Here is a 13,167-nt window from a genome sequence, read left to right as displayed (position 1 = left end):
AATATAGCCAATGAACTGGCCTCAACTGTTTCCTGTGGCAGAGAATTCCACAGATTCACCACTCTCTGTGTGAAGAAGTTTTTCCTCATCTCAGTCCTAAAAGGCTTCCCCTTTATCCTCAAACTGTGACCCCTCGTTCTGGACCTCCCCAATATCGGGAACAATCTTCCTGCATCTAGCCTGTCCAATCCCTTTAGAAGTTTATACGTTTCAATCAGATCCCCCCTCAATCTTCTAAATTCCAGAGAGTTTAAGCCTAGTCGATCCAGTCTTTCATCATATGAAAGTCCTGCCATCTCAAGAATCACTCTGGTGAACCTTCTTTGTACCCCCTCAATGGCAAGAATGTCTTTTCTCAGATTAGGGGACCAAAACTGCACACAATACTCCAGGTGTGGTCTCACCAAGGCCTTGTACAACTGCAGTAGAACCTCCCTGCTCCTGTACTCGAATCCTCTTGCTATGAATACCAGCATACCATTCGCCTTTTTCACCGCCTGCTGTACCTGCATGCCCACTTTCAATGACTGGTGTATAATGACACCCAGGTCTCGTTGCACCTCCCCTTTTCCTAATCGGCCACCATTCAGATAATAATCTGTTTTCCTGTTCTTGCCACCAAAGTGGATAACCTCACATTTATCCACATTAAATTGCATCTGCCATGAATTTGCCTACTCACCTAACCTATCCAAGTCACCCTGCATCCTCTTAGCATCCTCCTCACAGCTAACACTGCCGCCCAGCTTCGTGTCATCCGCGAACTTGGAGATGCTGCATTTAATTCCCTCATCTAAGTCATTAATATATATTGTAAACAACTGGGGTCCCAGCACTGAGCCTTGCAGTACCCCACTAGTCACTGCCTGCCATTCTGAAAAGGTCCCGTTTATTCCCACTCTTTGCTTCCTGTCTGCTAACCAATTCTCCACCCACACCAATACCTTAGCCCCAATACCGTGTGCTTTTAAGTTTGCACACTAATCCTGTGTGGGACCTTGTCAAAAGCCTTTTGAAAATCCAAATATACCACATCCAGTGGTTGATTGATTGGTAACTATGTCCTTTTTGTAATGTTCTATAGCATTCCTAGTTCAGTCATAACGTTGTCATTTCTGAAATCCTTTAAGCTGACAGGAATGGAGTGTAGGGTCAGGTGTGGTCTTTTTTATTTGTTTTCTAAGTTTTCTCTTTTGACATTGGTTCAGATTCAGTTTGGATTGAAGCTCTTTGTGGTAAAGGCCTTATCTGAAGTCCTGCTGGATATACTGAGAAAACAGAACATGAATAGCCCCTCTGCAAATGTGCTTTTTTTAAAGAAACCAATTTCTTTTTGCTCTTTTCCTGCATTCCTGGTTGATGATTCTGCATAAGCTTAACTACTGAGATGTACTCTGACTTTGGCACATGCTGGGTAACATGTCCGCGGTATCATTGACCCAGTTATGTGGTTATATGTTACATATGTGTTGTGTTTCATGTGAGGGAAGGCGTAGTTTTGCAGATTATTTGAATGTGAAAGGATGTCACAGCTTTAACCCATATCACCTTTGAACTGGGGACCTTGGGGCAGCTGAGGTGAACTTTGTGACTGTAATATGGTACATTTTGTAGGTATCCTGGGACATAATGAAGGACCCACTTTGTACCTTCGACATAGAAAACCTGGAAGATGCAGAAGAATGCTGGTTCGTGAAAAGAAATTTCCGAGAATTTCAGGAGCTTCAGAACAAGGTAGCAAGCTGGCTTGAGTATCAATCACAGGAAGGCCAATAATTTTGTTTTCACTTAAATCCATCCAAATGGATATCAAGCTAATAGGTTGTACTGGTGAATAAACCTGGCTAATTCTGATGAGCACAAACAAGACGAAATCTGCAGATGCTGGAAATCCAAGCAACACACACAAAATGCTGGAGGGACTCAGCTACCCCGACACTTCCTCCCTCACTATCATTCAGGGCCCCAAACAGTCCTTCCAGGTGAGGTGACATTTCACCTGTGAGTCTGTTGGGGTCACGTACTGTGTTCGGTGCTCCCAGCAGGGCCTCCTGTATATCGTGAGACCTGATGAAGATTGAAAGACCACTTCGCCAAGCTCCTACGTTCCATTCGCCAGAACAAGCAAGATCTCCCAGTGGCCACCCATTTTAATTCCACTTCCCATTCCCATTCCAATATGTCCATCCATGGTCTCCTCCGCTGTCGGGATAAGGCTACACTTAGGTTGGAGGAACAACACCTTATATTCCAGCTGGGTAGCCTCCAACCTGATGGCATGAACATCAATTTCTCAAACTTCTGGTAATGCTTCCCACCACCCCCTTCATTTCCCATCCCCTTTTACCTCCCTCACCTTATCTCCTTGCCCATCCATCGCCTCCCTCTGGTGCTCCTTCCCCCCTCCCCTTTTTCTTTCTTCCATGGCCTTCTGTCTCTCTCACCAATCAACTTCCCAGCTCTTTGCTTCATCCCTCCCCTCCAAGTTTCACCTATCGCCTGGAGTTTCTTTCTCCCCTCCCCCCCTTTCAAATCTACTCCTCAGCATTTTTCCTCCAGTCCTGCCGAAGGGTTTCGGTCCAAAACTTCGACTGTACTTTTCTCCATAGATGCTGCCTGGCCTGCTGAGTTCCTCCTGCATTTTGTGTGTGTAGTTCTGATGAGCAGTTTATTTGCAGCCAGAGTTCAAACTTATCAAAGTACGTATGCATTAGTGGGCATAAGAAAGAAAATAATTTTCAGTTCCTCTGCACCCAGGTCCTCATCCTCCTCAGAATCAGAATCAGAATCACGTTTGATATCACTGGCATACGTCATGAAATTTGATGTTTGCAGGAGCAGTGCATTGAGTGCATGGCTTGCCTTAAAGAAGCTATGAAGTGCAGTATATATTTCAAAACGTAAACAATTCTGTGATGTACTCCTGTCCCAGAACACTCAGAGCTTTAAAAACAAATAAGAGAACTTTAAAATCAATTCGAAAAGATACAGGAAGCCAATGCAGACTTGCTAGTATGGGAGTGATATGCTCCCTGGCTTTGGTTCAAAGTCTAGCAGCGATATTCTGAATGAGTTCAAGTTTGTCACTAGATTGCTTTGAAAAGGCAGTAAAAATTACATTGCAGTAATCTAGTCTATCCAATACAAAGATGTGAATCAGTTTTTCAACATCATTATGTGACAGAAAGAAACATACCTTTGCAATATTTCTCAAGTGTAGAAATGATGCTCTGGTTGCTTTCTTTATGTGGGATTTAAAATTCAAATTTACATAAAGAAAGAGACCGGGGCATCGAGGATAACACACAGGCTGGTTACTTCTGATTTTACAATGGAAGCCAAGTTCTCAAGTTTATTAAGAAGTTTATCCTTTTTGCTTTGGGACCGACCAAAAGTTTTATCTTTATTTAATTTTAGGAAATTATTGCTCGTCCATTAGTTTATTGCAGTCAGACCAGAAATCAGCGAAGATAGGGAGTTACCATTATCAGGCTCAACCAATGTGTCATCTGCACAACTGCAGAAATCAAGTTTATGCTCACTAATATCTCCTAAGGGGAGCATATACGCACAATCATACATACAGTGGATTCCAATTAATTGGGACAAATTGGGGCCAGTACATCTTGGCCCAATTAAGCTGCTGCCTCAGTTAACCGAAATGTCTTGCAATTAGTTAAAAAGGATCTGAAACATAAAGTACCATTTAACTGAGTAACAAACTATAAACTTAAATAAAATACGGAACAAATTAAGACATGACCAATACTATTACAATACTATAAAACTGTGTATTAGAATCAGAGTATGAATCAGGGTTTCACACGTCTGGCATATGTCATGAAATATGTTGTTTTGTGGCCACAGTACATCACAGCACTTAATAACTAAACTGTAAGTTATACTAAATATATATACATCATTATTGTTAACTTTATATATATAGTTTATTAACTTTATATATATATATATATATATGATTATATAAGTAATGCAAAAAGAGGAAAAATAGTGAGGTTCTATACAAGGGTTCATTGTCCGTTCAGAAATCTGATGGTGGAGGGGAAGAAGCTGTTCCTGTAATGCTGAGTGTGTGTCTTCAGGCTCTTGTACCTCCTCCTTGATGATACAATGAGAAGAGGGAATGTCCTGGGCAATGGAGGCTCTTAATGATAGATTATTATTATTGTTGTTATGATTATGAGGACACGCAGTCCCCTTTTATTGTCATTTAGTAATGCATGCATTAAGAAATGATAAAATGTTTTTCTAGAATGATATCACGAAAACACATGACAAACCGACCTAAAAACTAACAAAACCACATAATTATAACATATAGTTACAACAGTGCAAAGCAATACTGTAATTTGATAAGAACAGACCATAGCACGGTAAAAGTCTCAAAGTCTCTCGAAAGTCCCATCATCTCATGCAGACGGTGAACCTCCAGCGCCGCCAACTTGCCGATGCAGCATCCCAGAAGCATCTGACCACAGTCCAACTCTGAGTCCGTCCGAAAAACTCCAAGCCTCCGACCACCTCTTCGACACTGAGCACCGAGCACCATCTCTGCCAAGCGCTTCGACCCCGGCCCCGGCGACAGGCGATAGGCAAAGTCGAGGATTTGGGGCCTTCGTCTCCGGAGATTCTCGATCGCACAGTAGCAACGGCAGTGAAGCAGGCATTTCAGAAGTTACTCCAGGTGTTCCTCTGCGCTTCTCACGGCTGTCTCCATCAAATCAGGATTGTGCACAGCACCTAGTTATACATATGATATCATTCGGAATGGCCGCGCGCGCTGCGTCGCACCACCATCTTCTTCTCCGTCCTCCCTCCTCCCAGCTTTTTTGAGGCATCGCCTTTGGAAGGTGTTCTGGATGGTGAGGAGGCTAGTGTCCATGATGGAGCTGGAAGGGATTACAACTTCCTGCAGCTTTCTCTGTTCCTGCACAGTGGCCCCCTCGTACAAGGTGGTGAGAATGCTCTTCACATTACATCTGTAGAAATTCTCAAGTGTCTTTGGGAACATACCAGTTTTCCTTAAACTTCTGATAAAATATAACCACTGTCGTACCTTCGTCGTAATTGCATCAATATGTTGGGTCCAGGATAAATCCTCAGCAACATTAACACCCAGGAACTGGAAACTGCTCACCCTGTCCACTGCTGATCCCACAATGAGGACTGCAGTGTCTTTCCATCCACCAAATCTTCCTTTTCATTATAACATTCAAGATGACTGTTGATACCTTCAAATTCTTTGTAATTCCTAACTTGTTGAAGTAGTGATTCCAGTGGATTCCAGTTAATTGGAAGTTAATTCCAGTTAACCCTTGCCTGAGAAGCAACTTGGATCCACTCCAATTTGCCTACCGACGCAACAGGTCCACTTCAGATGCCACCATCTCACTGGCTCTTCACTCAACCATGGAACATCTGGATAGCAAGATGCATAGATCAGTATTCTCCTTATTGATGACAGCTCAACATTCAATACCATCTTCTCCTCAAAATTAATCAATAAGCTTCAAGACCTTGACCTCTATACCTCCTTGTGCAATTGGGTCCTCGATTAACTCTCTTGCAGACCCCAGTTAGGTCAGACTGGCAGCAACATCTCCTCCACAATCTCCATCAGCACAGGGGTACCACAAGACTGTGTGCTTAGCTCCCTGCTGTACTCGCTTTATATTCATGACTGTGTGGCTAAGCACAGCTCCAATGCCATATTCAAGCTTGCTGATGACACCACTGTCATAGGCCTAATCAAAGAAGGTGACAAATCAAAGGAGGGAGATTAAAAATCTGGCTGAGTGGTGTCACAACAACAACCTCTCACTCAATGTCAGCAAGACCAAGGAGATGATTATAGACTTTAGGAGGATGAAACAAGAAGTCAATGAGCCTGTCCTCATCAGAGGTGGAGAGTGTCGGCGACTTTAAATTCCGCGGTGTTACCATTTCAGAGGATCAGTCCTGGGCCCAGCACGGCAGCACCTCTACTTCCTTAGCGGTTTGCAAAAATTCAGCATGACATCCAAAACTTTGACAAACTTCTATAGATCTGTCACGGAGACTGGCTACATCACAGCCTGTATGGAAGCACCAATGCCCTCAAATGCAAAATCCTGCAAAAAGTAATGGATGTAGCCCAGTCCATCACAGGTAAAGCCCTCCCCAGCATTGAGTACATCTCCAGCGAGTTGTCGTAGGAAAGCAGCATCCAACAGCAGGGACCCATACCACCCAGGCCGTGCTCTCTTCCCACTGCTGTCATCAAGAAGGTACAGGAGACTCAGGGCTCACACCACCAGGTTCAGGACCTGTTACTGCCCCTCAACCATCAGGCTCTTGAACCAAAGGGGATAACTTCACTTGTCCCATCACTGAACTGTTCCCACAAGCTGTGAACTCACTTTCAAGAACTCTTCATCTCATGTTCTCGACATTTATTGTTTATTTATTTGTTATTACTTTCATTTTGTATTTGCATAGTTTGTCTTTTACACACTGGTTGACTGCCCATTTGGTGCGGTCTTTCATGAGTGGTGTAGCGATATCAGCACCAGGCTTCGAAATGAATGGTCCCAGGTTTGAATCCGGCCAGCCCCTTGCACATTTTCCATCCATGCTGGGTTGAGCATCAAGCTAGCAGCTCAACCTCATTAAAAAAAAAACCAGACAAGTGCTAAGGAAATGGCAAAAATGCTGTCCAGTGCACCACAAGGCACGAAGAGGAACGACAATATAAACGTGAAACTAAACGAATAGTGCAAACAAAAAGCACCTGATCACTGCTCTGTTTTTTTTTTAGTTTCACCTTCCCTCTCCTTTTCTCCCTGGAGCAAGTTTCTCATCACTTGAGGTGATCGTGCATTAAGGCATCCTCATCCAAAAGAGCTCATCTGATTTGCATGTTTAGGAAATAAGCCACCTTCCTCAATGAGAACTCCTTCAGCTCATCGGGAAAGCTTTCTCTCTTCAGAGCTGTTCTTGAATGATTTTTCAGCATATCTAGCGTCCACCTCATGTTTTTTCAGGTCTTGCCAAAATTGAGCTGGCTTTTTCCTAGACCATCATCAAACGCAGGGGCAAATACAAATTACTTTATTGTTTTTAACTACATATTTAATCTTTCTTTCCGTTCTCTCTGCCATAATAAGTCTTTGCAATATGCAATGCACTTCTGGGGTAATGTTCTGTGCACTCGTTTTTATGTTGTCTGTATCATTAAGGATCATTTTCACTGTTAGCGCTGCAAGATTTAATATAAACAGATGTCCACCAACCATTCATTGTTTTTGTTTCTCTTAATTACAGCCAGTTTAGCATTACTACTCACAATTTGCCTTAATTTCATGGAGGAGGTGCAATCCTCAGAAAGACTGGGGAATTTGAAACCATATTCAAGGATAAGTTATGATGAATCCTAATATTGGTAGTGTTGAGGTTATTGCAATCGCTTTACAGCATTGGCAATCGCTGGTCAGAGTTTGGTTCCCACCTCTGTAAGGAGTTCTACCTACGAATGCATGAGTTTCCTGCGGGTGCCTCGATTTCCTCTCACACTCCAGTGACGTGAGTATAGGGTTAGTAGGTTGTGGGCATGCCACGTTGGCGTCAGAAACATGGTGACACTTGCAAGCTGCCCCAGCACTATCCTCGCTGCTATTTTTGATGCAAACGACACATTTCACTCTATGTTTTGGGGTACATGTGACAAATAAAGCTGATCTTTATCGTTAAAGAGTGCAACTCCTTGACAACCTCAGCAGAATCAGAGAGGTGGAAAATGCATTGTGGGTGGAGATGGTTCTCTTTAATTGAGGCCCCTCCGTTGGTTAGAAATGTTCCATCCTAGCTGTCTACGTTATATACAAGCCAGGGCAGTACAATATAGAGAACAATCTGTTACCCATGTAGCAAGCAGCCCCTCTCCTTGCAGCTGAGCAATCCAACAAAATGGCAGAGACCGATAGAGTTTGGCACCAGCAGCATTGTAGGAGTTGCCGGTCAGCTTGGAACTCATCAGAGGATGAGTTGGGGCCTCAGGGACTCCAGCTTTCCTTGGTGTTTACTCCTGAAGCCTTCCCCATGAGTGAGTATCACCACAAAGGCAGTGGAAGTTTGAGATCAGGGCTTTCCTTCTCCTAGAAGAACTGCCATGCACGGCTGACGAGCCCCATCCAACCAAAGCAACTGGGTTTCAGGGGCCAGTAACCAGCCTTTGCCCCTTCTCCTGTCGGTAGGAACAGTGCGGCTGGGATTAGTAGCTAAACCACAGAGGTTACTTGGGATGCACACCATTGGGAGCATTTAATAGGTAGCGGGAGCTCATCGCCACAACCACCCCCCCCCCCAGTTATAACAACCTTAAGAAACCTTCTCTTCAATACAGTAAAAAAATGTTATCAATTAGGGGAGAGAGCATGTGCCCTAAGAAATTACCAGTGATATGACAAAATTTGTAACTTGAGGAATTGAGCAGTATTGAGGGCATTGAGAAAATTATTCTTAGTTGCTTGCAGTACATACACAATTTGGCTGTAAAGAAAGAAAGATTAGCTTTATTTGTCACATGTACATCGAAACATCTAAGCATACAATGAAAAGTGTCATTTGCCTCAAGGACCAACACAGTCGAAGGATGTATTGGAGGCAGCCCACAAGTGTCTCCATGCTTCCGGCACCAACACAGCATGCCCACAACATGCTCACGCTAACCGTACGTCTTTGGAACGTTGGAGGTAGCTGGAGTACCCGAAGAAAGTACACTCACAGAGATAATGTGCAAACTCTTTAAGACAGCAATTAAAAGACATTGGAACCAAGTTTTGGTGATGGAAATGTCTTAATGCATTTAAATGAACTATTGCTGCGTAAAACTGGTGGAAACAACACCGATTGTGGTCAGAAGTTCCTACGGACGACACCTCGGAGGAAGCGCAGGTGTAGATTGGAGTTACAAGTGCGTTTAAGGAAATGGGGTTTTAAACTCCCTATATCGACTATCTTGCTGGCGAACGTGCAGGCTCTGGTGAATAACATGGATGATCTCAGAGCTAAGGTGCTGAATCAGAGGGACATTAGGACCATGTGTGTCCTTTGTTTCACTGAATCCTGGTTAACCCCTTCCGTACCAGATGCAGTGATTCAGATCGACGGGTTTACTATACACCGTCAGGGTAGATCTATAGAGTCTCTCAAAAGCAGAGGTGGAGGAGTATGCCTCATGATCAACTCTTCTTGGTGCACAAATATATCAGTGCTGTCCCAATTCTGCTCACCAGACCTGGAATATCTAGCAGTAAAGTGCTGTTCATTTTACCTACCACGGGAGTTCTCTGGGGTCATTTTGGTAGCAGTTTACATTCCACCTCGGGCCAATGCCAAGCAGGCTTTAGAGGAATTGAGTAATGGGATCAACATACACAAAACAGCTCACCCTAGCATCTTCATCATTTTGGGAGATTTCAACCAGGCCAGTCTGAAAAAATCACGAACCAATTACCATCAACAAATCACTTACAATACTAGAGGAAACAACACACTGGACCATTGCTACACCACCATCAAGAATGCCTACCATGCTATTCCATGCCCTCATTTCAGGAAGTCTGATCACCTAGCTGTACTTCTACTCCCTGAGTACAAGCAGAGACTGAAGACTGCAGCACCAGCAGTGAGGACGAAGAAGGTTTGGACAAGGGAAGCACAGGAGCGCCTACAGGACTGCTTTGAATTGGTGGACTGGACTGTATTCAGGGATTCATCTTCGAACCTGAATGAGTATGCTGTAATTGTTACCGACTTCATTAAAACCTGTGTGGGTGAGTGTGTGCCTACAAAGACTTACTGTACATTCCCAAACCAAAAGCCGTGGATGAACCAGGAGGTACACCGTCTGCTGAAGGCTAGATCTGTGGCATTCAGGTCTGGCGACCCAGGCCTGTAGAAGAAAATCAGGTATGATTTGCGGAGGGCTATTTCAAGGGCAAAGAGACAATTTCGAACGAGGTTGGAGGTGACATCGGATGCACGACATTACTCCCTACAAAGCAAAACCCAATAGCATGAATGGCAACGATGCTTCACTACCAGATGAACTCAGTGCCTTCTATGCACGCTTTGAAAGGAAGAACACAACTACAGCTGTGAAGATCCCTGCTGCACCTGATGACCCTGTGATCTCTGTCTCAGAGGCCAATGTTAGACTGTCTTTAAAGGGAATGAACCCTTGCAAGGCGGAAGGTCCCAATGGAGTACCTGGTAAGGCTCTGAAAACCTGTGCCAACCAACTAGGGGGAGTATTCAAGGACATTTTCAATCTCTCACTGCTACAGGCAGATGTTCCCACTTGTTTCAAAAAGGCAACAATTATACCAGTGCCTAAGAAGAATAATGTGAGCTGCCTTAATGACTATCGCACAGTGATGAAATGCTTTGAGAGGTTGGTTGTGACTAGACTGAACTCCTGCCTCAGCAAGGACCTGGATCCATTGCAATTTGCCTATTGCCACAATAGGTCAACAGCAGACGCAATCTCATTGGCTCTCCACACGGCTTTAGACCACCTGGACAACACAAACACCTCTGTCAGGATGCTGTTCATTGATTATAGCTCAGCATTTAATACCATCATTTCCATAATCCTGATGGAGAAGTTGCAGAACCCGGGCCTCTGTACCTCGCTCTGCAATTGGATTCATGACTTCCTAACCAGAAGACCACAGTCTGTGTGGTTTGGTGATAATATATCCTCCTCGCTGACGATTAACACTGGTGCACCTCAGGGGTGTGAGCTTAGCCCACTGCTCTACTCTCTGTATACACATGACTGTGTGGCTAGGCATAGCTCAAATACCATCAAAAAATTTGCTGACAATACAACCATTGTTGGTAGAATCTCAGGTGGTGATGAGAGGGTGTACAGGAGTGAGATATGCCAACTAGTGGAATGGTGCCACAGCAACAACCTGGCACTCAACGTCAGTAAGATGAAAGTAAGACTTCAGGAAGGGTAAGACAAAGGAACACATACTAATCTTCATAGAGGGATCAGAAGTGGAGAGAGTGAGCAGCTTCAAGTTCCTGGGTGTCAAGATCTCTGAGGATCTAACCTGGTCCCAACATATCAATGTAGTTATAAAGAAGGCAAGACAGCGACTATACTTTATTAGGAGTTTAAAGAGATTTGGCATGTCAACAAATACACTCAAAAACTTCTATAGTTGTACCGTGGAGAGCATTCTGACAGGCTACATCACTGTCTGGTATGGAGGGGCTACTGCACAGGACCGAAAGAAGCTGCAGAAGGTTGTAAATCTAGTCAGCTCCATCTTTGGTATTAGCCTACAAAGTACCCACAACATCTTCAGGGAGCGGTGTCTCAGAAAGGCAGCGTCCATTACTAAGGACCTCCAGCACGCAGGGCATGGCCTTTTCTCACTGTTACCATCAGGCAGGAGGTACAGAAGCCTGAAGGCTCACACTCAGCGATTCAGGAACAGCTTCTTCCCCTCTGCCATCCGATTCCTAAATGGACATTGAATCTTTGGACACTACCTCACTTTTTAAAAAAAAATAGTCATAGTCATAGTCATACTTTATGGATCCCAGGGGGAAATTGGTTTTCGTTACAGTTGCACCATAAATAATAAATAGTCATAGAACCATAAATAGTTAAATAGTAATATGTAAATTATGCCAGTAAATTATGAAATAAGTCCAGGACCAGCCTATTGGCTCAGGGTGTCTGACCCTCCAAGGGAGGAGTTGTAAAGTTTGATGGCCACAGGCAGGAATGACTTCCTATGATGCTCTGTGTTGCATCTCGGTGGAATGAGTCTCTGGCTGAATGTACTCCTGTGCCCAACCAGTACATTATGTAGTGGATGGGAGACATTGTCCAAGATGGCATGCAACTTGGACAGCATCCTCTTTTCAGACACCACCGTCAGAGAGTCCAGTTCCATCCCCACAACATCACTGGCCTTACAAATGAGTTTGTTGATTCTGTTGTTGTTTGTTGAATATATAGTATTCAACAAAATATATAGTATTTCTGTTTTTGCACTTTTTTTGTCATCTATTCAGTGTACGTAATTGATTTACTTTTTTTAAATTTATTATTATTGGGTTTTTTTGCTGCTAGATTATGTATTGCATTGAACTGCTGCTGCTAAGTTAACAAATTTCATGTCACATGCCGGTGATAATAAACCTGATTCTGATTCTAGAATGAGATGTCAATATTGCAGGTTATGCTGAAACAGGCTCCCACTCCAGATCATTTCACCCCTTTGGACTGTGTCTGATATCTGTTCTATTTGTTTTTCAGGCGTTCAGCTCCCTTGGTGAAATAGAACTGCCTTTGCTCAACGACTTGTCTGCTGACACCATCAACAGTGAATTCAGAGAAGGCTTTAAGTGTCAGCTGAACGGGATTTTAGAGGTTAGACAGTCAAACATTTTCAATAGTTCATTGATTCTGTGTGATGTACCCCGCGTAAATGAATATTTGATGTGAACGGTCCACCAAAAGAACGAAGATATAGATGTGTAGTGGAGAATATCTGAGTATATTGACTGGCTGCATCACAGACTGGTATGGAAGCACCAACGCTCTTGTGTGAAAGCTCCTATAAAAAGTAGTGGATACGCTCCAGTCCATCACAGGTAAAGCCCTCCCCACATTGAGCACCTCTACACGGAGCGCTATCACGGGAAGCAGCATCCATCATCAGTGACCCTCACCACCCAGGTCATTCTCTCTTCTCACTGCTGCCATCAGGAAGAAGGTACAGGAGCCTCAGGACTCATGTCACCAGGTTCAGGAACAGTTATTACCCCTCAACCATCAGGCTCTTGAACCAAAGGGGATAACTTCACTCAAATTCACTTACCCCATCACTGAAATGTTCCCACTACCCAAGGACTCACTTTCAAGGACTCCTCATCTCATTCTCCAGATTTATTGTTTGCTTGTTTATTTATTATTTCTTCATTTTGTATTTGCACTGTTTGCTGTCTTTCGCACGCTAGTTGAATATCCACGTTGGTGCAGTCTTTCATTGAATCCATTCTGGTTATTATTCCGGAATGGATTTATTGAGAATCAGAATCAGGTTTATTATCACCGGCATATGACGTGAAATTTGTAGC

At 43.7% G+C, this 13,167-nt stretch overlaps 1 protein-coding gene and 1 long non-coding RNA gene across 5 annotated transcripts in view; one reads left to right on the top strand and one right to left on the bottom strand.

Moving 5' to 3' along the window:
* si:rp71-46j2.7 (sorting nexin-25) overlaps nt 1-13,167 on the top strand; it is a 110,698-nt gene that overhangs the window by 47,806 nt on the left and 49,725 nt on the right. For all 4 annotated transcript variants that reach the window (XR_010019550.1, XM_063061097.1, XM_063061095.1 and 1 more), the window contains 2 exons: nt 1,615-1,734; nt 12,344-12,457. Coding sequence is in view for 3 of the 4 variants with exons in the window: in XM_063061097.1 (XP_062917167.1) it covers nt 1,615-1,734; nt 12,344-12,457 (234 nt within the window). In the remaining variant the exon portion in view is untranslated. The remainder of the gene's footprint in view (nt 1-1,614; nt 1,735-12,343; nt 12,458-13,167) is intronic.
* The window catches only part of LOC134353142 (uncharacterized), a 51,394-nt gene that overhangs the window by 21,408 nt on the left and 16,819 nt on the right, over nt 1-13,167 (bottom strand). The gene's annotated exons all lie outside the window — the stretch shown is intronic.

The sequence above is a fragment of the Mobula hypostoma genome, chromosome 10 (genome assembly GCF_963921235.1).
Source record: "Mobula hypostoma chromosome 10, sMobHyp1.1, whole genome shotgun sequence".
NCBI lineage: Eukaryota > Metazoa > Chordata > Chondrichthyes > Myliobatiformes > Myliobatidae > Mobula > Mobula hypostoma.
This window is presented reverse-complemented; position numbering and strand designations above follow the sequence as displayed.